The sequence below is a fragment of the Molothrus aeneus genome, chromosome 8, assembly GCF_037042795.1.
Source record: "Molothrus aeneus isolate 106 chromosome 8, BPBGC_Maene_1.0, whole genome shotgun sequence".
Taxonomy (NCBI): Eukaryota; Metazoa; Chordata; class Aves; order Passeriformes; family Icteridae; genus Molothrus; species Molothrus aeneus.
In genome coordinates, this window is record NC_089653.1 from 8,741,478 (window position 1) to 8,767,721 (window position 26,244).

General features: G+C 46.8%; 1 protein-coding gene across 5 annotated transcripts in view; it reads right to left on the reverse strand.

The window, feature by feature from the left end:
- Positions 1-3,864: 3,864 nt before the first annotated feature.
- PDLIM1 (PDZ and LIM domain 1) overlaps positions 3,865-26,244 on the reverse strand; it is a 44,672-nt gene continuing 22,292 nt past the window's right edge. For 2 of the 5 annotated variants that reach the window (XM_066554457.1, XM_066554456.1), the window contains exons 3-8: positions 25,837-25,921; positions 15,583-15,773; positions 12,934-13,269; positions 9,058-9,212; positions 6,024-6,141; positions 3,865-4,401 (exon numbers count right to left, since the gene is read on the reverse strand). In XM_066554457.1, the coding sequence (XP_066410554.1) occupies positions 4,215-4,401; positions 6,024-6,141; positions 9,058-9,212; positions 12,934-13,269; positions 15,583-15,773; positions 25,837-25,921 (1,072 nt within the window). In that variant the 3' untranslated portion in view covers positions 3,865-4,214. Of the gene's footprint in view, positions 4,402-6,023; positions 6,142-9,057; positions 9,213-12,933; positions 13,270-15,287; positions 15,350-15,582; positions 15,774-25,836; positions 25,922-26,244 lie in introns of those variants that run through there. The other 3 variants (XM_066554459.1, XM_066554460.1, XM_066554458.1) reach the window with 3 other exon arrangements.

Here is a 26,244-nt window from a genome sequence, read left to right on the forward strand (position 1 = left end):
GGACAAGAGGAAATAGCCTCAGGTTACACTAGGAAAGGTTGAAATTGTATATTAGGAAGTTTGTTCACCAGAAAAGTCAAGCATTGGAACAGGCTGCCCAGGAAGGTGATGGAGTTGCCCTCCCTGGAAATATTTAAGATGTGGATGTGGCACTTGGGGACATGATTTAGGTGGATCTCCAGTGCCAGGCTAAGGGTTGGACTCAGTCTCAAAAGTCCCAATGCAATGATGACAGCTAACTCCCTTAGGTTAAATGCACAAGTAATCTCCTTCACCTCTCGACTGCCCTTCTCTTCCCAGAAAGTACTCCTTGCTTTCACACACCCACAGGGACATTCTGCACTTTACCCTGCCAGAACACTTGGTTACCTTCATTACCTTTCTCAACACTCTCTAGCACATCAGTGTCCTTCTTGTAGCAAGGGGCCCAGAACTGGCCACAGCACTGGATGAATCAGGCAGCTTTTAAACTTTCATCTCTGGTTTGTGAAAATGTCTTTTAGGTGCCATTTAAAAACTGCAGTCATGGAATTGCAGCTGGAGCTGTCACAGTTGCAGTTGTGCTCATTAACATGGCACAGGTAACACAGAAAAAAAACCCTCTACCAACTCAGACTTCAAAAACCAGTTTTCATTCACTTCATGATCAGAATTACTCTATTGGCCTGATAGAGAAGGGAATCTTATAGTAACAAGAGATATTTATACTTACCTCTAAAGGAAGAGTTAAATCTGTTAATGAGTAAGCTGACTTTGATCTTTGCCTGGTGAAAGCCCTGTTTTGTTGGTAATTGCTAAAGACAAAAGTTTCTAATTTTTCTGTTCAGTTACTAATTACCTTGAGTAGTACAAAGTCCAGCATGTGCCTCTCCTGGGGATGGCTGAACATCTGCCTGCCCATGGGAAGGAGTGAATTCATTCCTTGTTTTGCTTAGCTTGTGTGTGTGTGGCTTTTGTTTTCCCTATTCAACTGTCTGTATCTCAACTTAATTTTGTTAAAGACAACAATAATTGACAGCTGCTCCTGCACAGCCTACTTAACTTTTGAAGACTGATCTACCCTGCTTAACCTGCAATACAGTGCAAAATTAAAGTAATCAGTGTTAAAAATGATAGACTGTGCTTTGTGCTGTGCTGCCCACATTTGTGAGACACCCTCTGGCAGGATGCTCACCCACTCAAACTGCCCAACATGCTTCATGTAGGAACCTTTTACATGATAACTTCTAAAGCAGGCAGCTCAGTGTGGTTGCAAGGCTATTTTGTTATTGTTGACAGACTGCAGATGCCAACTGTTTAACTCCTGAGAAATCTGGAAAGTCAGACTACAGTGAACACTGCAGTTGTCAAATATTTTGCCCTTCATCATAAAAGATAGATACACTCCTTTTCTCAGCCAGCCACAGCAGAGCATGATCAAAGACCTCAAGTACCAAATGTGAACTTCCTCACCTAACCCATTCCCACGTAATAAATTGGATCAACCCTAATATCCACATTAGAAACCTGTTGCCATTATATTGCAAGAGCTCTTTTATCATTATATTGCAAGGCTTCCATATTGCTAGATTTTCATACCTCCTTAATGTTTCTTGTAGGCAGCTCCTCTAGGCACTAACTCTTCCTTGTCCTCACAGTAGCCAACTGACTCCAGTTCCCACAAATCCACTCTTTTATAACACTCTTCTTATTGGCTACAGGTGTGGCCTGTTAACATCAAGCCTGCTCCTAATCTTTAGTAATTGGTTCAGCTGCAACTCTTTAGGGGATAAGATTACATTCTATACCACCTTCATTTACCCATACTGTATTCCCTTACAGAAACCTACACTTCCAGATTACTCCACAAATTTTTGGTTATCCCCGAGTCCTGTGCCAGCCCCTGCAGTCAGTGTTGCCAGTTGTGCTGCCAGCCTGGCTGCAGGAGCTCGGCTGGTGACAGAGCCCATGGCCCTGCATAAAGCAGGGCTTGTCACCCGTTTGCAGGGTGGCACTGGGTGGGAGGGCAGGGAAATGCCAGGCAGGGCCAGGCTCTGACACCCTTGCCCCCAAAATCATGAGTTTTTCTGGAATGGGCGCTCTTTTGCTGACAGACATTTATGTACAAAATAATGTAGTGACTTTGTAGGCACGGGAGGGCTCAGCCCAGGCTCTGGGGCTGGGACACAGGGCTGCAGATGGCCTCAGCAGCCAGCATTTCCCTGGGGGAGCCCTGAGCCCCCAGCCTGCTGAGAAAGCAGGTGGTGTGGAGCAGCCACAGTCCCACTGCTGGGCAGGAGACTTGGTCTACAATACAGCCAGAGCAGTTTGTGCCTGCAGGGTCACTCCTTCACCCCTGCAGGTCTGTGCTTCCCACCACTGCACCGCCTTATTGTGCAGTCCCACCTGCCAACACTGCAGCACACAGAGCCTTTCCCTATGGAAGTGTCCTGTGGAGAGGTGAGAATTAACACCCCTAAGCAGTAGTGAGGGGAGACATCATCCCAGCAGGAAAAAAATCCCTCCACTCTCACCTTGAAAAAGAGCTGCTTGTGTTACTCTCTGGAGTTTGTGCAGGTGTGTGCTGATGTGTGCCAGCGGCCCAAAGCCAGGCTTTTCCCAGGGATGATCCAAACAAAGTTTGCTGCTTGAGCTACAGCAGCCTCGCTTGCCTCTGCCCATAGAAGGAGCCTGAGAGGATGAACTAAATTTAGCTGGGTTGGTCAATTAGTCCCCTGCCCAACCTGCCCAAAAGCTGCCCTGTTTATCTGAACAGCAGGAGGCTTATAGGCTTGGTGTCAGGTCAGCTTTACCTCAGATGAGGATTGGGTTTGGGGTTGTGGTTTGACTTTGGGTGCTTTGGTTTATTAGCTTTTTGTTGTTTGGATTTTTGGTTGGTTTTTTTTTTTTTTTTTAACAACACAGCTGTGCTGTGGTGTGATTCATTGTGAAGGAGAGGAGGCACAGGGTGCAGCAGTACAGCATTGCTGAACACAGACAGGACTTTACAGGGCAAGGGCATGACCCTGTCTGTAGCTGTTGCAGATGCACCCACTAATTCCAGGGACCTGTGCTGGCCACAAAAGGTCTTTGTGCAGCCATAAACCCACCCTGCTGATTTCAACCACTGGCAATCCATTTTAAAGGAAACATGACACATCTTAAAAACCATTTATTTTTACATGATTACAGAATAGCCATCATCTCACTTAGAAGTGTGAGAGAAATAAGCACTGCAGGCCTCCTCTGTGCTCTACATGGGTTCTGCTCCTCAGGCACCATCAGCCCTTTGTCCAGGGCACGAGGGGCACGTGCCCCCCTCCCCACATCAGCCCCCAAAGGCACCTCCGGGAGCTGTGCACAGCAGCAGCACGAGGAGCAGGGTGATACCTTGGGCAGCGATATGTGGTTCCCCCCAGGGGGAGCCAGAACAGGGACTGTGGCCACTCAAACTTCCCCTCTTCACTCTCAGGTTCCCTGGTTTCCAGCAAGCATCATGGGATCATTTTTCTCCTAGAGCTCAGTTTGTGACTGTGGGGAACAAAGGGCCATCTGTGGTGATGCAGTAGCAGGAAACACTGCTGTGCTCAGTCCCATCATCATGAAGCAGTGCTGGACACAGAGGAGGCAGCTCTCGGCTGCCTTGCACTGGGCACAGGCCACCAGGCTGCTCTGCAGCTTGGCTGTGCCCTCCTGCCCCTTGCTGGGTGCCAGCAGGCAGCTGCTCACAGCTCAGCTGGCAGCAAGACCAGCCTGACTTGACTTTGTAAATCCCTCCCACTATTCTCCAGGAGAAACACAGCCATGCACTGGGCACCTCTTCTGCTGCACTGCATTCTGGGAGCCACAATCCAGTGCGCAAGGAAAACAGCAGAAAGCAGACACTTCTACCTTGTGGATTCACCCCATTTATTGCAGGCAAACAGATGGCAAATAACTAGAACACAGAAAAGTTGTAATCTGACTTTGGCCTCTGATTTTCCTGTGTGATTGGCAGCACAATGAAGGAAAAAAAAATTGTTTATTAAAAAAAAGTGAAAGAGAGGATGAAAAGAATGTTGAACTATTAGTGACATCTCATGTGAACAGATGGAGGATTAATAATGACAAGGAAATTCAAAGCCATGCCTAACATTCCTTATTGCAAACAAGATTCTGCAGGGGGTAGGGATAATGCTCTTCGAGGAAAATCAGCAGAGGATAAATCATCCCCACTGGCTTTGTGAGCAGCACGTTTACTTTGGGAAGACGGTGACCACCTCGTAGCCCTCCGGGGGAATCACCCGTTCCCGCGCGTGCTTCTCGCAGTAGATCAGCTCTCCCACAAAGAAGTGTCCTTTCTGCTTGAGGTTGGTGCCGCAGTCGCTGCACACGTAGCACTCGGGGTGACGCTGCTTGTCCCGGATCTTCACAAACATCCCTCTGGGGAGGAACCAGCACTGCTCAGTGCCCACTGTCTCCCTCCTCCCCAGCCACCTCCCACCCAGCCCAGATTTCTTCTGCTCCTGACAAGTCAAAGTATAGGCCCTACCTCTGGTCAGGCAAATGTTAACAGCACTTTTAGAAGCCCAACATGTGCTGGCATGGAAACTCTCCTCTAGGAAGTGTTTCCCAGCACTGACCTGTGTAAGTTACACAGGGACAGTCCTATAACCTGTGGTGGGAAGAATTACTGTGATGGCATTAGCTGGTGGCTGCAGACAGCACAACAGCATTCAAATGCCCCGGATCAAATGGCAGGCAGTAACTTGACAATCTAGGGAAGCAAAATCCAGGTACAAGCCAACTGAATGGCAGAACAAATGCAGAAATGCAGGGATGAATACTGCACAGCCAGCACTGCCCTTTTGCTAGTGCCTGATGTGTGGGAGAAGCACAGACACTAGATCCTTGTTTTAATCTCAGACATGGCTGCTTGGGAGCTGCAGTGAACAGATCCAGCCAAATGTGGGCCAGCTCTTACTGAAGACTTCACAGCTCAACCCAACAGATGACTAGGAAAACTACAAAAACTACACAGCAGTTTGTTAACTACCATCAGCCCCAACACAACAATTTTCCAGTACTATTTTGTTCCAGCAGCCATCTCTATTTTCTGTAATTCATTAGTTTTGAGTGCTATTCAAGGCCTTGTGCTTTCTCTCCAGACCTACCCAGCTGGTTGAATAATTACAGGGTTTGTCTCTGATTCATATTTTACAGGCAATGCATTTCCTCTCTAATGAATCTGCTGGTCCAGATGCTCCAGGCATGCCAGGACTATGCAATCACAGTGTAGCAGGTCTCAGCAACAATCTGATAGCCTGTGGCAGGCAGAATCTGAAAAATCAGAATTCTTCCATGACAATGCAGGTTTGGCTACCAGTACTTGACTGCTGTGTAGTCAGCTGTTAAGTTAAGGGTGTTGCAGAGAAAGAATTTGAAGAATTTGAGGTTGAAAAACAGAGCAACTCTAAGACATAGTTTTTCAATGCCGGGTCCCCCATGTGGTTGCACTTATGATACAGCAGCTCTGTATCAAACCCAAACCCCAGGTCTGCTGGAGATGGATTTTACCCACATAAAGACAAAAAAACAATATGCCTGCATAGACACAGTGGAGGTGTGAGGTCCTACAGGAGAGTAGGGAGCAGAATGCAGCTCTGCAGTCCCCACTGCCTCTGACCACCAAGGCAAGTCTCCATGCCACACCTGGGAGCACTGAGACAGGAAATTCATTAAATACACAGGCCCTGAATGAAAAGGTCATTTTGTTTCCAAATGCTGTAAACAGATTTCAGGTCAGCCAAACACTGCAGAAACAACTGCCTCAAGGTTTGAGTCACAGGGACGTGCTCTGGTTTCCACTGATACGGATCTGTAGCTGGAAACCCAACTCCTGCCTCACTGCAGGGACCTGCGAAGTTAGTGTTATAAAAGCTGGTGAGAATAAACGTGCCTTGAGTCTCCTGGAAGCACTGATGTGGGTAAGTGAGGGTGCACTTCCTCAGCCCCTGGCACAGGCATGGGCTGCTCACCTCAACCCCAGGGACAGGCTTACTTACACAATGCCAGATCCACATTTGTCGCACATGGGCAGCTTCTGGGCATTCCCAATCGATGAGGCCACCTTTGTGGTAGGGGCTTTGACGCTCCTAAATCCAGATGGTTTGGTAGGGTCTCCTGGGGGTGGAAGGAGAGTGCTTCAGAGCATGTGACATGCGTGGCTTGAGGCTGTTCCTCTCAAGCAGGTGATCTGCTGGGGGCATGACATTCTTTAACCCCAGCTCTGAGGCAGGGATTCATGCATGGAAAGTGGGCAGGGATTTAGGGATGTGTGGGGAGGAAGGAGAGGAGGGACACAGCTGAACCTCACCCTGGAAATGTGAGGGCTTGGGATGGTGGGCAGTCAGAAGAGATTATTTTCTCATCTTAAAAGCCCATCAGACTTCAGCTGATGTGTCTCACATGCACACATGTGCAAAGCAAAGCCTGAGCCTTGGCAGCACTGGAATCTGCCTGATGTGTCCTGATCACACAAAGTCAAGCTGATTCCCAGATTTGAGCTCAGTGGGTGTTCTGTTGGGAGGCCTGTCAAAGCCCTTTTCCAGTCTGCTGTCTGTTTTACAGTGGAGTTGGTTCCCCCAAGACTCCTGGAAGTTTTGGTTAACGAACTCCTTATTGCAGAGCCCTGGGACACTGGGGATAACCTTGCACTCGCCTGCTGTTGCATAGCATGCTCCAGGTATCTCCCTCTTGCAACTTCTCTGGGGCACAGAGGCCCTTCTCTCCTGCTGGGCCTTTGCAGGAGACATTGTGCTGACCTGGATGCCTAAATAAGCAGTGGATCCTAGATGTGGGATACGAGGCAAGCCTTTAAATATTGCAGGGAAAAAGGAGCCTTTTATAAAGTGACACCAATGATGGGACTAATCTCATCTACATGACTTTTCTAAGAGGTTTGACACCAGTTAACAAGGGAAGGAGGCTGCTGAGACTCCCATGGTATTTCACCAGAAACACCTTGGACTGTGAGGGACACTGATGAAACCCTTCAGACCAGTGTCAGACCAAGAGCACACTTCCAATGGGCATTCCCAGCGCAAGGGGCGGAAAAACCCTCCAAAGACAGAGCCTGGTGACCAGTCATGTCAGGGACTCACCACAGCCCAGGGCAGCACTGCTGACAGAAGAGGAAAAAGGGGGGAACTGCCTGCCTCAGCTGTGGGGCAGGTGATGCTGTGCTGGTTTGCCTTTAGGGCAGCCTTCAGCTCAGAGGTTTGCACCCAGCTCTGTGCAGATGCTGGTCCAGAGGTACAAGTTCCTTAACCCTCCAAACATGGCAAGAGCCACCTGCCCTCCAAGAGTTGCTGCAAGTGACTGTCACTGGGAAGCAAGCAGCAGCATTTTCAGACTCTACCATATCACTTCTGTTCACTCCCTTTGCCTCAACGAGCACTTTGCTCTTATCAGCAACATCGACAACACGTTTTTAAATCTCTCCTAATCAAACACCCACAGGAACCGTGCCATGTTCCACCCTGGAATACTCTCCATTTTTGAGCACAGGGTCAGGCCTTAAAAGACCACCCATGGTGCTTTTAAACAGCCACATTTGACCGCTGTGCCTGGCCCAGGCTCTCAGCTGGTGTAAGTCAGTGCAGCCCACACAGTCAGCGATGCCCCGGGGCCTTGTCCCAGCCGGGCATGGCTCACAGCTGTCATTCACAGGCCACTGCCTGGAGCCCCGCCGGGAGAAGGTGCCACCCAATGTGCCATTTATCACAGGGAATGCCATCCAGTATGCCATTTATCAGAGGGAATGCCATCCAGTATGCCATTTATCACACCAAGGATCTGACTTGCAGCAGGCTGTGCTTGTTTGCTGCTGGCCGAGCAGCACAGGCAGGCTGGGCCATGGAGCATTGTCAGCTCACTGTGGAATAATGCCAGAGCCTATCCCGGCCCCCTGATTGGGCAGGCAAACCTTGTGCCAGAGAATCCCAACAATGCTGCAAATCTTCAAAGAAAGATAAAACAGAGAGGCTTTTGCTTCTTATCTTCTTCAGCACTGCTAAGCACAGGGGAGGACCTTGGCTTCGGGAGAAGTCCGGGCTACTCCTTCCATGCAGGAGCTGAACCCTGAGGGCAAGCTGCAAACACTCAATATTTAAAAGATTCTTTCAGGTAGGTATTTTAAAAGCATATTAGAGTCTCCATGATCCTAGTTTCTTTCTTCCTATTATTTCTTTATTTCCTTCATGTTGCTGTTTCCCTACAGATCCCTCAGACCTACCAGCACTTGGCTGATCTGTTTCTCTTTGTGGTGAATATCTCTGCACCAGGCTTTTTTTGGATTAAACTGAACATACCACTGCCAAGCTAATAACACAAAAGACTGGCCTAAGGACAAAAAAAAGGTCATTCTTGAAATTCTTTTCCCATTCATTCATTTTATTTTATGTTTTTTAAGGGGAGAAGAGAGCATGATTTAGCCCCCAAATAAATTAATTGGTTTTTTTATCTTAAACTCTATAGCTCTGAATTGTACAAGTCCAGACCTAAGATCAAGAATGCCAAGAAGAGCGAATTTTCAGAGGTTAAAAGCAATTAACTGCTCATTGTAACCCAGCTTCTATATTTTTATATTCAGCTGCAGAAGGGGATACTTTTTCTTGTGTAGGGGGATGGAGTTCAGAAGCAATAGGACTCACTGAAGAGCACTATCTTGTGATACCATCCAAAGTCTTGGCTCTAAGATGGTCTTTAATCAGTGAATACTATCTTAAAGGGAGCAAAACTTTAGAAACTATAGGAGATTTTGTAACTTTAAAAATTCCTTCTTGATAACTAAATGTTGCAAGGGTTTATTTCTGCAGCGCTCACTCAATGATTAAGCAATGATCTGGGCCCACAAACACTGAAGCTAATAAATGAGAGAATATGAAGTGATCAAATTAGTGACTAGGTCTGTAGGTTTCTGTAGAAGCCACCTACACGTGCTACCTTAAACAATCAGCAGCTAAATGGAAAATAAAGTTTTAAATGCTACTCAACCCAAAGAACAGCAGAGGGGAAGAGCTCAGATCAGGTACTCACCTTTCTCCTCTGACTCCAAGATCTCTTGCAACACAAGAAACGAAGCAGACTGTCTGGGTGGCTCATTTGACTCTTGATTCTCCTGCAGCATCTTGTAAACCTCAGATTGTTTGTCTATGGCAATGCTGCCTGGGGTCTGGTTATGCTGATCTAAACTGAGGAAGGAACACAGAATCCTCTTGTTAAATGGATGAAAATTAAAGGCAATCCCTCTAGCAGAACTTTCAGGATGCATCACATAACTGAAGAATGAACGTGCAAAGCACACGCACGATGGGAGGCCACAAACACAGAGGTGCTGGATGTGCTCCGGGCGGGACCCGCACGCTGGGCTGGGCTGTGCCCACACTGCTGTCAGCAGCTGCTCACTGACTGCCCCCAGCCAGGGCTCTCCCTGCTTCACAGTTACCACACGGTCCAGCAGCTAAAACCTGCCCAGGAAATCACAGCTCTGTTAACAGGAAAGTAAAGAATTCGTGTGCTGGGATGGGAATCCCACCGAGTAGCTGTGCAATCCATGCATGTTCCCTGCATGCATAAACCACCTTACACTGCTACCTTACACCACTGTGAATCTCAAACTAAGAAAATTTATTCCATTAAAAAGAATTCTTTGCAAGTACCCTATGAATTGCTTGTAAATGTCACCTTCACCAAGTAACAGCTGTAGGGTCTAACTAGAAGATTCTCTGATTGGAAGTAATTTAGTCTGGTTTTCAAGTGAGTGTTACTATTTCCATTTTCTAGGGGGAGCCCATTTACAGTATTTTACTAAGGTTATAATGAGCAGGTCGAGGGCAGAGATTTCTCTCAGCTAAGGCTAAGCTCTCAGTGGAGCTGCCCTGAGGTGCTGCTGCCACCCCTCATGTCAGAGGGACTTACATCCTCTACTTAGAGCCCAAGGTGCTTCAGGAGCAGCTTTTCACAGCACAGAGTCATGGTGGTCATTGTGCCACTCGACGGGTCTTTGGGGAATAAAAAGGAGTCTGGAGGCAGTACCTCAGATATACTCCACATGCTGTGGGTAGAGGTTAGGTTAAACTGCAGGAGGTTATTTAGAATATCCCTTGGGAAAAGCTTTCCAATATGTCTATTAACACTGAAATACCAGAGGAGATTGTTGTGAATAGGCAAGGAACCTCCAAGCTAAAGGATTTGAAAATAGTCTGGACAAATATACAGTGGGAATTATTTAAATCAGTGGTTTAAATTGCCAAGTGCTGGACTAAGGGACGGACTAAAGGACACAGGAAGGTCCTGCCTGCCTTGTGTTCTGCAGCTGCAGTAAAACATACACAATAAAATGAAATAGCTGACAAATCTCCTCTGATACCTCAATTCTGTAATGTAGTCTTATAAATATAAATGGTCTACTCGGTTTCACCATTCTTGCACTCTGTGATTGCATGAAAAGTACATAAACATCCTGAAGTTCAGACTAAATTGCAGAGGGAAATCTTTTTCTCAAGGAGGCAACCGCATACTTTCAATGCCAATGACCGATTGAGTCATCTGGGAGTTACTCTACATAATAAACTCTTCAAGAATCAGAAGTAAAATCATCACATGAGTTATAAAATGCTATTTCCATAAAAAGGATTTCATAAAATGTTTCCATCTTTAGCAATTTTCACTGAAGCAGGAAGCACATTAGACATGCAAACAGCTGAACCTTTGAAACCTGAATCTCAGTTACCGAAGCTTTTTACCCAAATAAAATAATTATGTGCCTTCTATTAGACAGAAGATGTCCCATGCTCCATATTACATTCATCTCATGTAAACTCATATACTCCCACTGCTCTATCCACCCATAAAAACATTATGCAAGAAGCCTTTCATTGCAGCTTGCATACTAAGAATGTTTCAATATCATGCATCCAAAAAGCAGAGGCTAAATAATCTTAGAAAGCATTAGAGTCAAACAAAGCCATCATATTTCAACCATGCATTGTGGCAGTGCACAACATACATATCAGCTCTCCCAGGTATGCACCCTATATATCCACTTGCACATACAAGATGTCCAAAAGGATATAAAAACCATCAAACCCAGATTTGTACCAGCAGAGTAAAATACCTCAAACTGTCAGAGCAGGAGGCTATGCTGCTTAAATTAAACAACATCTCCGAAAAGCATGTGTATCTTTTGAAAGGGCAAGGCCACAGGCACAGAAATTGTACCTGCAAGATATTGGGTCTCTGTATTACAGCTGATTTTTGGCACCTTCTGTTACACAGGTACTTTATCTGCAGCAATCACCAGCAAATAGTGTCCTTTTCTGTGTACACAAGTTCCCTCATGCAGAAACTTTGTAGGGAACAACCCCAGCCACATTTATTGGGTCTTAGACTTACACAACCATTACTGGATCTCATTGCTGTTACCATGGGAAACTTACAACACTGACTAATACTTGATCACTGAGCCTTAAATATTGGCAAGAAGATAGTAATAAAAACCATAAAGACACAGCCTTGCACAGAATCTTCAAAAAGCACAGTTTATTTTTTGCTAAGGGTATTTTACTATTTTATGCCAGCCTATTTTGCAACGCTTACAAGAGTCTCAAGGCTACATGAAGGCTCAGTGCTTGGAGCAGTCCCTTTTGCCATTAAACAGTTGCTGATGACTGGGGCTCCTTTGTGACCACTATCAGCTCTCCAGGCCAGCACAGAGAGCTGGCAGTGGGACCACTCCTGGTGTGCACAGTACTGACTACAAGCCAGAGCACTGACTTACAGCAAGTAACTGCACTGAGTAACAAGGCAGGAGTAAATCCTCAGCCTCCCACAATCTCTTGGCTCCTGGCACATGGCAAAGCTTGGCTGCGTGCATCCAGGGGTGAGGACATCAGCTTTTCTGCTTTGAAGTACACTGTTCCCAGAAGGGAATCGTGAGCAGTCCAGGAGCCATGAGATCTGGCTGTGTCCTTTTCTGCCCCATGGAAGCCCTGGGATTGACCACTGTCCTGGGCCACATGTCACACAGCTGCAAGCTGCTTGGTCAATAGCAGAAGGTTCACAATTCATCCTTGACTGGACTCCTGCAAGACAGATAAAAGTGCTTTCTGATTCACCTGTCCTGACACTAAAGTCCTTGCTGTAAAACCCAGAGGCTGTCACTTAGAGGCACTGGCCACAGGGTTCCCAAGTATCACAAGGATGACAGCAAACAGCACCCAGGCCCTGTGATGCTGAGGCTCACCACAGGTCCTGCAGACCTCAGAGCATGCTGAGCATCCTCCACTCCTTTGGGCAGAGGTAGCCTGTGCTGCAGCAACCTCTGCAGACAAACTGGCAGGGGTGGAAACACAGACTGTCCCTCCATGTGCCTGGTGCCTAACAGGCTGCTCCAAACTCCTGACTTGTCAGCCAAAGATGGAGAGCATGAGTACCTGCTCCAGCCTGAAATGAAACATGCTCAGCACACATCCATGGCCAATGAAAGAAAAGAACAAAGACCAGCAGCATCTGTCAGTCACAAACAACAAAAGTTATTTCAAGTGCAGGAAAAATACCAGCTTTCAGGATAAAGCACTCTCCTACCCTCAGCAAACCCATCTGCTGCAGGTGGCTCCTCCAGAAAAGCCAGCAGGTGCTGTCAAGTCCCGCTGTGGGGGTGTGCAGGGGGCAGTGGACATACTGACAAGCTAAAAACATGTTTTGGTGTTTCCCATGGTGTTGGGCACAGACACAAGGCAGAGAAAGCTCCTGTGAAGAGTCATGCACTGACATTGGAATGGTGAAATGCAAATGCTGTTTTCTTGTGACCGGACAATGCCATGAGCCACAGACGGGGACGAGGGACTCGTGGACACTGAAATGCAGATGAGCAGGTGTGCTGAGCTGGCTGCAGAGGCCAGGGCAGGTTACCTGGGGAAATCAGGGCTAACAGAAGAGATCTGCCCCTGCAGAGTGTCCATGATGTTGCTCTGTGAATAGAGCTGCAGGGGAGAATTGAACTGCACGTGCAGCACTTTGAGTCCCGGCACCTCCACTTCCACAGGGCTGTTGGGGCAGACCTGGGCCGCGTGCTTCAGCTGCTCAGGCCCCACTCGGACCTGGCTGGGGCTGGAGGAGGAGCTGTGCCTGCGCCGCAGCTCGGAGCTCTGCAGAGGGTCGTACACGGAGGCCACGGGAGCCTGCATCGCACCCACCGGCGATGGGCGGCTGCCAGCCCACGCGTCCACACGGGCAGGGGGAGGTGGGCTGTTCAAGATTTGGTTGGGGTTTACATTGCCAAATTGAGGGCAAAATGCAGGAGGAAGAAAGGAAAGAAGAAAGAAATTAATGAAGGGCAAAGCAAAATACTTCAAGCCATCAAGCAGCTGCAGAATATTGTCTTAAGGACACACCACTGAACACACAACTTTACAGGCTTCTGGCTAATGCTGTGCCTCTGGTCTCATACTCCAGATGTGTCCACACAAAAACTAAAAAGTAAGCCCTCCACGGATAAGCAAATGCATGGGTTGTAAAGCAATGAAGAAGTGGCAGCAGGGGTTTCATTTTACAGTAACTCCCTGCACACACACTTGTGGTCCCACTGTGCAGACAAGGAATGCCACCCTCACTGCTGCTCTCCTCAAAGCTAGCCTTGGCATCCTACTGAGGAGTAATCTCACCTCTCATCCCAAACCAGATATGCTTAGCAGTAGGGCTTCTCCATCCCCACCTGCTTTGTGACATCAAATCCAATGGACATATTTGCTTTTATTTCTCTATGTACTACAGCCCTGCATTTATACCACACACCCTCTAAGGATGAAGCATGGACTAGGTCTCCAGTCACATCACCATGTGCAGTAGCAGGATCAAGTGCTGGGTTCAGATAGCCTGTGTATCTGCAGGATGCAGGGTGGGGATGCAGATAAATGTCAGATAAACCCAGAGCAAGGTCAGGTATATACCAAATAACTCAGTGAAACAGATGGGCAGGAATTTAAAGGCAGCTGGAAGACTGTGTGTGAAGGGAGAACCTAGACATCCTGTGCTTGTGCACTGGGGAGACTATTCTGGGTGTTTAACATCAGGCTGAGGTCCCTGGCTCTCATTGAAAACCAGCAGTAATTCATTTGCTTTTGATGACTCTGTAAACAAAAGCATGTTAGCATCAAAGCCTCATCCACAGTTTTCCCAGCATTCCTTTGCAACTTGCTGTGTTTCAGCAAGGAAAGGATGAAAGAGATGCCCTGTATCCAAGATGGAGCAGGGCTGGCAATGGATGCTCCTGCTAGGAGGAGCAGAGTGAGCCACAGCTCTAGAAGGAACCCACCTCTTTTCTGACCCCTGCAAGAGAAAGGGATCAGCTACAATGTTCCAGCCAAATCTGCCTGGCGTCCAGGGAGCGCTCTCACATGGAGGGGACACCAGAGCAGACTAGGGATCGTATTTCACTGCCAGATGGTCCCATCAGGTTAATGCAATGTCAGATTTCCCTTGTCCTTGCTCTGCTTTTGCCCAGCCCCTGAATGAGGCAGCTGAGTCTACCAGAAGCAAATGAACAATCTGTCAGCTCGTCTGCCAGCTGCAGCACTGTAACTGCCTGGAAGGGACCATGCTGCAGACTGGGCTGCCAATGCAAGGAGCTGGTTTCACTCGCAGGAAAGTTGTCAGGCTTGTGTTAAATCACAATCAGGACTTTGTACCCTGCAACAGCAGAGGCTGAAGTTACTTTTGCCTCCCCATTCTCAAGTCAGAAATTTAATCAAGTATTACCAAAAGCACTGTTCTTCCAGCTTTTATTATAAAAATAGCCAAAGCCTTCTAGGCAGTTTGATATTGCTATGCAGAGGCTTAGGGCAGTTAAGCAACCTGACCGTCACAGCCAGAAAACTTTCAGGTAGCTTCTGGTTTATTACCTCCAATGAAAAAAGGAGAACTTTGAAAATCTAGGATAAAATAATGTCCTTGGTGAGGCTCAGTTGCAAACACAAAAATGAACAGGCCCTTTTAAGGTTGGGACCCTTTTCAATCTCATACATAAAATCCCTCACACTGAATGAATGTTTCAGCTACTCTTTAAAACTCCTGTGAAAAGCAAAGTTTGATAATAAACCACAGAAATATCCAGACCAAGGCAGAGCCTGGCTATGAATCCCAGGCCAGCTGGGAACAGGGATGGGTGTGCTTCCTTGCACTAGCTGGTGCCATTCCTGCCCAGCATGGCAGTGAAGCAGGCACAAAACACTAACTTTAGGAAGTGCTTGTAACAAGCTATCAGGCACCTGTTCAGACCAGCGGGCTGGTATGTCATGCTGAACGCACGCGGAAACTGCGACGGTCTCTGCTGAACAAAGAAACACAACAGCATTAATTTCATGTCTGCACCCATGAAACATTCCCCACTCCTCTGAGCCCTGTCCCTGGAACAACATCCAGACTTGTGCCTCTTCTACTCCCGTTGTCCTGAAAGAGAGCTTGCCTTGGTTTAACAGACTGGTACCTTTGCAGTGAACTTGTGTCTCCTGAAGCCTTTCCCTGGAGGCCCAGGGAGGGAGGGGGATTGAGGGAGGTACTTACGGCTTGGTAGGCTCCAGGGCCCCAGGTGATGTTTTTGTCTCCACTGCACTGTTGAAGGTCTGGATGTTCTCTGAGGAGTAGAGGCCTGCTGGGCTGTTGTACTGAGCAGTGATCACCCTGGGGGCAGAAGCTGTGGCAGCAGTGAAGGGCACTGCACTCCGATTGTGTGCACTTCCTATGTGCTTTATTTCCTGCATGCAAAGGAGCAGAGGCAACAGTCAGGGGTGCTCAGGCATGCAGGTGGATGCGACAGGGCAGCCCCACAGCACTGCAGTGGTGGCCTCCATGTGTGGTCTCAGCTGAGGAGCAGGTGACCACAACCACCAAAGCAAGTGAGCATCCTCCAATGGCATGAGGGCCCATCCTGGTCGGCTTCAGGATGACCTTCAGGACATTTCAGCATTGACATACTGGCAACAAAAGAGCTCAGAAACACTGCCAGAGCTATTAGCTCAAGGTGCCACACACCTGGGAACTCCTGCAAGCCTACAGTAAGCTACAGGACTAACTTCCTCATGCAAGACTACAGATTTTAAGCATTCCTTGCAATTCCTAAGAGCAGGTTTGATTTCTATGGAAAAGAGAAGATGAGGGGCAGAAAGAAGAGAACTTCTCAATGACATCTGAAAATTCAGCTTCCTTTAGATAAGGCAACCCAAAAAAGAAGGGATTTGTCATTACTGCAAGTGCTCTGGAGCATCTCTGCTCCTTCAGCTAAGACCACGGTACACAGCTGTCACTGATGAACAACTTTTGAATTTCTGGACAAGAAAATCCACAACAAAGGTGTGAAGTGCCATTGTCAATACAAAAGATTGTCCACAGGCAGTGACAGCTAACTTTCAGCAACTTCTTCAGTGTCAGAAGTACAAAATATCACCCAGATGTTCTGTGTTTGCTGCAAACTGGAGGCTTCCAGCAGTGGTAGTGTATACTTAGAAACACAGGCTACAATCTAATGAGAAAAAGGGCAAATCCAAGTTAAATAAGACTTGAGCTAGGACTCTTCTTAATCACAGGCAGTGCTAACAAAAATAAGGACATTTCTAAGCCCTTTCACCAGTTCAGCAGGCTGGGAATTAGCAGCCTTCTGGCAGAGATAACAACATCCAGGGCTTCTTTCTCCCCAGAGAAGATGCTTGACAAAAGCAAGAAGAAAGTATAATTTGGCCTCACTAGAGCAGGCATAAGAAAGGACAAAGAGCCACAGAGGTGGCTGAGGTATTGAGGGCTAAGAGAAGGCACCAAAACACAATTTTTGAAATGTTTCAGGCAGCCATAGAGATTGGCCATGGCTTCAATACATGGCTAACAGCCAATGGCACAGGATGAAAGGGGGCACTTCTCAGCCTCCTGGGTCCCAGCTCTAACCCAACTAGTTCCCACTCCCACTCCAAACAGGCCCTGACTTCTACAGCAATGACGTGAGCTTTGACTGCGCTGTGAACATCTCACAGCGCTTGTTTGATAGAGATACAGTTACAAGATAAACACTCATTAGACAAAAAGCATGACTTAAATCCCCTTACAGATTTTTCTTTAAATCACTTTTTTGTCTCCAGACTTCCTTAGGCAGCTGGCTAGTCTTCCCAGACTGACAGATGGGAGTCATCCCACTTCATGGCATTTGAATGCTATTTATGGCATCAAGCAGAGAACAGAATCCCTCAGAGAAGAGCGGCTTGGATCCAAAAGCCCTCATGAGTTACAAGCCATTTGAAATCAGCAGGGTAGCTCAAGATGTTCAGGTGTGGAGTGACAAGACTGCTCTCCCACAGCTTTCTGGCCAATATGTATGGATGTTAGCCATTAAACTTTCCCACACACCAAAGGGAAAATGACCCTGGAGTAATTAGCTAATCTCCCTTTGTTGTAATCTCAATCAAACCACATAACAGGACTTGTGAAAATACTCCTTCCCATGGCAAAAATGTGGATTTTAGCAAAAAAAAAATTACTTTAACCCGTATATCAAACCATGGGGAACCGTTATATCAGCACTAAATACACATGGTAGCCCACCATTCAGAGGCCATGAGTGGGAGAGGGTTACAGATGTGCACATAAATACTCGGTTTCATGGAAGACTGAGGCAGAAGATTTAGGCTAAGAGGGGTTATATTCTTAGGTCAAATAGACTCCACATTGAAATCATGTCACAAGATGTGTGGAGGAAACATTTAAGCATTAATCAAGAATTAAGGAAAGTAATTTACAGATTGGTTGGGTTTTTTTTAAACTCTGGTTTCCTAAGAAAGTAAAGTGTCTCAATTACATACCCAACATGCACACGGGCATATTGAATCTTTGAATGTGTCAGCCAAGGCAAATTGAGTTTGACAGTGATAGAGGCCTCAAGGATCCTTATCCTCCTGCAAGTGTTGAGACAGAAAGAACAGGGCAGCTACATGGAGAAGAGAGACTGACATCACATTAGTGCCTTGACTCCAAGAGCTGCAACACACACTGGCACAGAATCCACATCGGAGCTTTTGTCCTGCTTTTGGACACCAGGTAGGTTTTCTGCTGTGTAGTAACACCAAGACCATAAGTTAAGCTTTCAAAAGTGTTGGGGCATCTCCAGGAGCTCTCAGATGTATAGAGGTCACTGACTATAAGGGAGTTTAACAGTTAAACAGAGAAATTGGTGCAGAACCTGGTGTCTGAAGATTGGACAAATCCCATGTGGAGAACATCACAGAAAGTGAATAACTCAAGAGTATACAGACAAGTATAACAAGAGCAGTAGCATTATAAAGTGCTCTTGGATAATCCAAATTCTCCAGCAGTTCCTGTTACACCATGCTGTTCTTTTTGCTCAAGCTGTGGAAGGAATTTGCAAAGAACAAGTGCCTTCATGATCCCAAGATCAAAAGATAATGTGTTCTCACTGTCAAATATATTTATCTAGGGATTTTCCAGAACTGCCAACCTAGGGCCTGCGCTGTGCAGCAGTTTTGTTAAAGCCCCAGCTCCTGGAATCATATTTATGTGACAGTCTCTCACTTACTACTGGAAAAAAAGTCAGATTAGTGACACTCCCAAAAACCCGTCACCAGCAGGCAAGTGGAAAACATTAGTGCAAAAACCCAGCTACGCTGTGCATATGTGTGGGGACAGCACCCAGTTTGTGCATTTGAGATGCCTAGGGTTTGCAGCATCTCTAAGGCTGTGGCCTTAGAGGACCAGGACCAACACAAGGAAAAGGGGGCAAGTAGCATTAAACAGCATTCCTGGCTGGAGCACAGACTGCAAGAGCAATAAGCAATGGTCTGTTGCAGAGGGAAGAACTGGCAGTCACCTAAAAGGACATGATCTTATCCAGTCAGGACATGACCTGCTCTTTTTTTGAGAGTAGTACAGAGGAGTGTGATTAATGTTAGATCCCTTCAGAGACACCTTCTGTTGGCACCTGCAGGCAGAACTGGAAGCGCTTGCCTCACTCTCCCGGCCAGCTGTGGCACTACCTCAGTGCCCTTACACCACCCTCTCAGCAGCAAGCAGGGATACCAGCAGTGGTTATTTTGGTCTGAAGCTGGGGTATGGAAGCTCCCAAGCTACCAGGCAGGATATTCAAGAGCATTATTTTACCACTATAAACTGATACCATGGTAGTGAAATTGCTTTGTCTGCACAGACATCAGCCTTGCTCCTCTCCTTCCTTTGCAGGGGTTATGTTTCCACAGGGCCCAGCAGAGTGACTAGACCAAGCTAAACTAGATTAGCAACTGCATAGACTTCTCTACCAGCTGCTTCTGAACTCTCACTTCACTTTGAAATTGAAGCAATTCCTTCAACAGCCTCCTCCCTATCTAAAGCTAGCTCCCATAAGAACAAGCTCAAAATGGCTTTGGAGCACAACCCCATGTGCTCCTGCTGCAAATGTCCCCATCTCACAGAAAAAAAAAATTCGATTTTTTTTTCAATCCCAAGGACAAACAACATTTGTAGCTTCAGGTCAGACATGCACATCTTCTGCCAGATGAGTTTTCTGGGTGGTGGCTGTTAGTGGCAGCAGCCCTCTCTGGGGCAGATGGGACACAGCTGTGCACTGCAGGCACTGCAACACAGCCCTTCCAGCTGGGTCCTAAGGGGGTCCCACTGCCACCACCACAGCCTGCAGGCAGGGAGCTGCCAGCAAAGGTGCCAGGCTGTGAGGATGGGGAAAACATCCCTGTGCCAGGGCAGGAAGCAGATCAGCATTTCCTACTGCACCAGCTGCAGGCTGCGTCATGGGGAATTATCAGGGAAAACAATGGCCCCTTCCTCCCTCTCATATGAGGCCATCCTCAGTGACACTGACGTGCAGGCTGTAAAATCCCCACAGCTACATCAGCTGTCACTGCTGTGCCTGCAGCCAGCCAGCAGCTTGCAGCATGAGAGTCTGCTTCCTCCTCACCAACACTTCCACCACTGGACCCATGTACACCATTGGGAATGGGGGCAGGCAGCTTCAGGGAAATTCCCCAGCTGTCAGTGAAGCAGACAGACAGACAGCCCAGGATGAGCTATCTATCTATCAGCTGGGCTGGGACCCATCCAGTGGCACAAAGCCATCTGGACACCTTCATGGCCTCGTGCCCTCGAGCAGGTTGGGAGCAGACTGGGCTGAGGGTGGGCTCTTGGGTCCCTTGCACCCTGCAGTGACATGGCCAAGGCCATCCTGTGTAGGGCCTGTATGGACGTCACCACCAGAAACAGGAAAAATCTGGAGGCTTTTTGTACTCACTGAATAAACTAAACCAAGATGAGCGGGGTCAAGCAGCCTCTCCCCGTTAAGTGGGGTTTTCCTCTCCCCACAGCATGGTTGAAGGCATTCAGCTGGGCTAGACCCTCACAGGTGCTGGCTGGGCCCTCACAGGTGCTGGCTAATGCCTGCTGCCACCCACCTACAGCACCCTGACTCCCCTGCCTGCCCTCTCCCCTTCCCAGGCCACCTCTCTGTAGTCTGGAGGAAAGAGAGGTCAAACATGGAGCAAAGGCCTGCTTGAAGCCAAAAACTACTTTCAGGTGTGCAGTAGTGATTTGAAGACTGGCCAGCTCTTGGAGTCAGGGGATTCCCTCTCACCTCACGTCACAAACTAAAGAAGAAAAAAAAAATAAATCAGCACCCAGACACTGCAGTTGCAGGGAAAAGCAAAAGCCTTCACAGGCGCCTGGAGCAGCCAAGTGAACCAGCAAAACTTGCTGCCTCACAGGGCCTCAGAAACATGGGGCGTTTTTGCATCCCAAGTCAGAGCCCAGAGGCTCAGGGCAGGCAATGCTGGATTGCACACCTCAAGAGCCACGCCAAAAGGAAACAAGATGAAACATTTCTCAGCACAAATGTTTACTCATCTCTAAGAAAACGGGCCCCTGACCAAACCTCAGAGTGTGAGAGCACTCTGGTCCCGTGGGCAGCGAAGGAGAGCAGAGACCAGCAGGCAAACCCCCAGCTTCATCCTCGCCCTTGCAAAGCCACCCAGGGAGCAAAGGCCACAGCCGTGACCAGCGGGCGTGTCTGGGGGCAGGCTGCTTGTGCCAAACGCACAGCAACAGCTCAGGAGAGGACATCTTCATGGCAAACTCTACCCCATGCTATGTTTCATCAGCTGTGATCACAAGTATTAAGAAGTGCCTTTACTTTCACCTCTCCCTCTATTATTGTTTGGGGTTTTTCAGCTATGGAAGGATTTTTTGCAATGCTTTGAAATCTGATTAAAAATTAGGAAGGGTTTGGGGTTTTGTTATTGTAGGGGGGTAAAACAATAAGATTAGCTTCCCACATCCTCTCCCTCCACGTCCCTGACACATTCCACACCCATGCAGTAATGCCTTTTAACCAAAACCAGCAGGTCGCAATATGCCAGCACAGTTCCCAGTCCCAGTATTGTTACTTTATATACCTCTTGCCTCATGCATTGCCCACACATGCACAGCCTTATCAAAGGCCAGGCCAGCCACACACCCAGTTTCTATAGCCCCCGCCTGCTTCGTATCCAAGGAAATAAAATACACAAGATGGAAACAATGACATCACTCTGTAAGAATAAGGATGAACACAGGACAGACACTTTTAAGAAGCTTTGGGAAGACAGAAGTGGATGTCTATTTCCATCATCCTAAAAATACCCTGATTCACCCTCAGAACTCCTCCAGCTGCTAGGTTATTTCTGAAGGTTATTTCTATTAAATAAAAGTCCTTATGTTTGAAAAACCCTACTTTTTGTGGTTAAGAAGAACTGAACTATCCATCTCAAACCAAGAGTTTTTACTGGCATTCTCAAGGTCTGATGTTAATACTTGTGCCTTATTGCAAAGGGGATATATAGTCTGCAGGGAGCGGGACAAGTTTTTGAAGGCAGTCTGGATATTGACTGTCCTTGAAGCTGGACTCTTTCAGATCTTTCTCTATATTAGCTCACTCAGCAAAAACAGAGACCTGGACCCCACTGGCATCTGTGTCTTACCAAAAAACCCAAAACAAAATAAAAATACCCAAACAAACAAAAAACCAAAACAGACCCCAGGTCTGACAAGACTTAGCACAGTTAGAAGATATAGAATTTTATTGTTTATTTTACCAAGAGGCAATTCAGCCCCTTGGGTACAGCTGGGCCCCATGGGCCCTGTGTGACCCACGATCACCAGAGGGCATGGCTGACTTGAAGTTCTGCTGGTCTCTGGTCAGTATCATAAGCATTAAAATTACCGTAGCCATCATGTAACTTGCTCTCTCTTGCTGTGACCACTTTTCTCAAGAGACATTAAGCAGAAGGGAGAGACAGACATGTTATTTTAGTCTTTCCCACTGTTGTGAGGAAAAGACCTTGATGGGAAAATGCCACTGAGCTATCAGCCTTAGGATCTGGGTTAGAAGTGCAAGTGAACTAACTGAGTAAATATGCTAAGAAGACTGTAATTTCCTTCCTCCAGTGTTGCCATGGGCACCAAAACAAAGCTAGGTCAGCTGCTGAGCCATCAACACCGACAAGCTGCTGCCCCTTTTGATGAAATTCAATATTGTCATCACTCTTGCCTCCGTTTAAATTAATTTGGAGGGATAAGGATAATGGCAATGAAATAATAATAAGACTGTAGCTCTTTCATGGGCAAAGATCAGCTTAGACAATGAAGTCAGTCTTTGGACTCAGGACTTCAGGGAATGCATGGGAAGTTGCAGAATGGCTTTTTATTTTCCAAAGGCAAATAAAAGTATCTTGAATGTACATTCCAAGTTAGGGAAAACATTTCCACAGGCATGATGCAGCATGTCACCAAATATTAGCCTCCAAAAGGATTACAGCAGTAAACAAATAGTCCATTTCAAATAGGGTAAAAAATGTGTGAGCAGGGATCTTAAAATACGTAGCTAGTCATAGACAAGCTCTTAAGCACTGGTTCCTGAGACAAACTGAAAATTAGGTTATTTTGCAAGATTTTTTGCAAAGATTTAGCAGCTACATCAGTAAAATATGAAGACAAAAAGAAGGTGGACAAGCATGAAAAACTTTTAAGATACCAAAGGTAGGAGAGACAATATCCAACAAACTAATTCTAAGACAGATGGTAATATATCTGAATAAATCAATCTCTACAGCAAGGGTTTTAAAGGCTTTTTTTTTTTTTTGAGCCTGAAGTAAGGCTACTCACAGGTATGATTTTTTGTCTGTGTTCAAAGAGCTATGTGCAAAGCCAATGAGAACCATTGTCAGAGGACCCTGGACCAGGATTTAAACAAACAACTCAGCACTCAGCACATCCCATTTTCTTTGGTAAGTGAATTAATAAGTGCTCTGCACTAGACTGTTGCCAAGAAAAGCAAAGATACTGTTTTCACTGGCCAGCAAGTTAAAAAAACCTGAATAGCTCAGTTTTGCCTTCGAAGATTCAGCTCTACTCACAGCTTCAACCAGTCCTGCTGGAAAAATGAAATCAGCATCTTTGTGGTAAAATTCATAGCAGTGTGCCATGTTGGCATACATACACATAGCTTTTTCTGCACTCTGCTACTGCTGATTTGCAGCAGGCCTGGCCCTGATGATGCTGCAAAGACACAGCCCCAGAGCGACTTGGCCAACACTTGCCACATGCTCTGGCAGGAATCAGCATGCTCTTCTGAATTCACGCTCCAAGCAGAAACACCTCACTACAAAACTTACTTGTAGTCAGCTACTGAAAAAGCAAATGGGAAAAAACTCCCAAACAATCCACCAAACAACAAACCCCACAACCTTACAACTTGATGATATTCCTGACACTTTGGCATAGCAGATTAGGATGTTCAGGCACTGTTATGCCTTAAGAGCAAACAGGAGCTTGTGGTTTGGAGACATGATGCATCTCCCCTCACACTGCTGAGTTCCTGTCTCAGTATGCAGCAAGTGAAGCCCCATAAAGTTAAGCTCAGTGCTCTGAACAGCAGCAAACCCCACTCACATACACAACTGTAAATTATTTAATCTGCTTTAATTTAAAGGAAGGGAATAAGAAAAGACAAGACTTCTGTGAGTTTAAATGTTCCTTTCACACCAGGAAATAACTCTTCTAGCATTAGCCATCAAAGGGGTGAAGGCTAATTTTCAGGCAACCATTGATTCTTAGTACAAGATTAAGACAATGGTTACTGCTCAGAGATAAGCTCTGTAACACGAATTTCTCCACTCAGCTGTGCATCAAATTCTCCTGCTCAAGTCAGTTACAGGTTATTACCAATAAATTCAGTTGTACTACATTTATAAACTAGCAGTATCAGGGTATCTATCCAGTGGCCAGAGCCAGAACCAGATCAAAGACTTAGGAGGGAATGTCTTCCACCACCAGCATTACTGCTAAATCCTGACCATCTATCCAGATTGGACTGTGGTGGGGCAGTGAGTCACAGGGGAGTTCAGCAGCAGGTTTCTTGCTGCAGTTAACTAAAATTAGTGAGCTACTTTAAAATCCCACCTAGGGCATGTGTTGTGCTGTACGTTTGATTTTATGGCATTTAGCTGAATTCTTGCTAATGGCTGCATTGGGAAATTGGTCTCTAGGATTGAGTCTCCTGCTGAAATAATGTCAGCTCTCTGCATCACTGTAGCAAAGCCTCAGTGCAGACTCTGCCCCACTCCTTTGGCAAGAGATAGCCTCCAAGTCCCAAGGTTGAAGCAGAGCCTTTCCAAAACCTGGGCAGCAGAAGGCACAGACCAGACCTCAGCTCAACAGCGTCACAGACAGGTGTCACTACATGGCTCCAGCTCAAACTAAGTCAAAATGGCTCAGTTTCACACTGTGCCTTGGCAGAGTTATGAAATACCTGGAGAATGCCGCACCAATTTCTTGGGCCAAGCAACACAGAGAAGCCTGATGTGAAAGAGAACATGGACAGATCCCAGGCCAAGGTCTGGGCAGGGTGTTGCTGCACATGTGCTGCTTTAGTCTCAGGTCCTTTCCAACCAAAACAGCCATGTTAGTGCTTAATTAATTGCAGAGTCAAACTAGTTTTATAATCTACTTATTTTGCTAGAAAGACTCACATGGGATGTGTGCTTGGGCCAGAATCCACTGGGGCCATGTCACTGCCCCAGTGAAAATCCAGAGGAATGCCACTGACTTTAGTGTAGTTATTTTGGATTTTTTGCAGTGCAGTCCTCTAAATCTAGCCCAGGCAGTGCCCTTGCACAGGTTGCTGTTATTACTACATTTACTTGACAGAGGCAGCAGGCCAATGAAGCAAAGCTGTCAACAGGTTACAAAACCAACTTCCTAAACAGAGGCTGCATGATCTGCCACACAGATAAAAATGTAAGATGCTGGTGTATTTCTCTTCCACCTTCTCCACAGCAAGAATGCTAAGAGCTTACTGAGTAAGAGAAAAAAATCCAAACCAAACCAAGAGAAAACACTGAGTCAATAATATTCCTCACCTCTCAAGTCTTTTCTATCTATGACAACCAACTGGCTTAGTACAGTAGCAATGATTTACTGAGCCACACCTCTACAGTGCCTTCTGTGCCTTGTGGTAGGTGGGAGCACGCAGATGGCAGGAGACACCTCTGACCCAAGCAGGTTACCTCAGGCATGGCACCCAATTAGCTCTCCACAGCAACTGGCTTCTCACCATGAGGGAGGGAGTCCAACTCTCAAGGGCCACACGATCTCTGATAGTATGGGGCATGATGCTACCCCCAACATGATTTACAGAGGGACATATGCTCAGCTCCTAGGAGGATCAGGCCCAGAACTTCTCTCGCAGGAGTGAGAGGGAACAAGAGCAGTTATTCCAGGACTTACCTGTGGCTCAGAGGCCAGATTCATCTTATAAGGATGTGTCTTTTCCTCCTCGCTTACAAGTGGTGACCAGACTTTTGCCTCCGTTCTGCAACACACAAATTTTGAGTCATTAATCTGTTTTCATCAGTGAAAACTGTAATCGTTATTAAAAGACTCAAAGTTGATCAATTTCTCAAACATTTCCACAGTCTCATATATAGCACAACCCACATCAGGAGGAATCCAGACAGCCTCATTTAAGTACACAATGTAGGTGGCTTAGATAAGTGAAGTCCTTGGAGCAAGACAAGATCTCAGTAGTGACTGTCCTGGCTTACTCTCTGTGACTCCACAGGCAACACATCAGGCATGGGCTTCCACCCAGGCTGTCAAGCTCGGGGCTACCCAAAAGCAGAAGCTGGAGATATC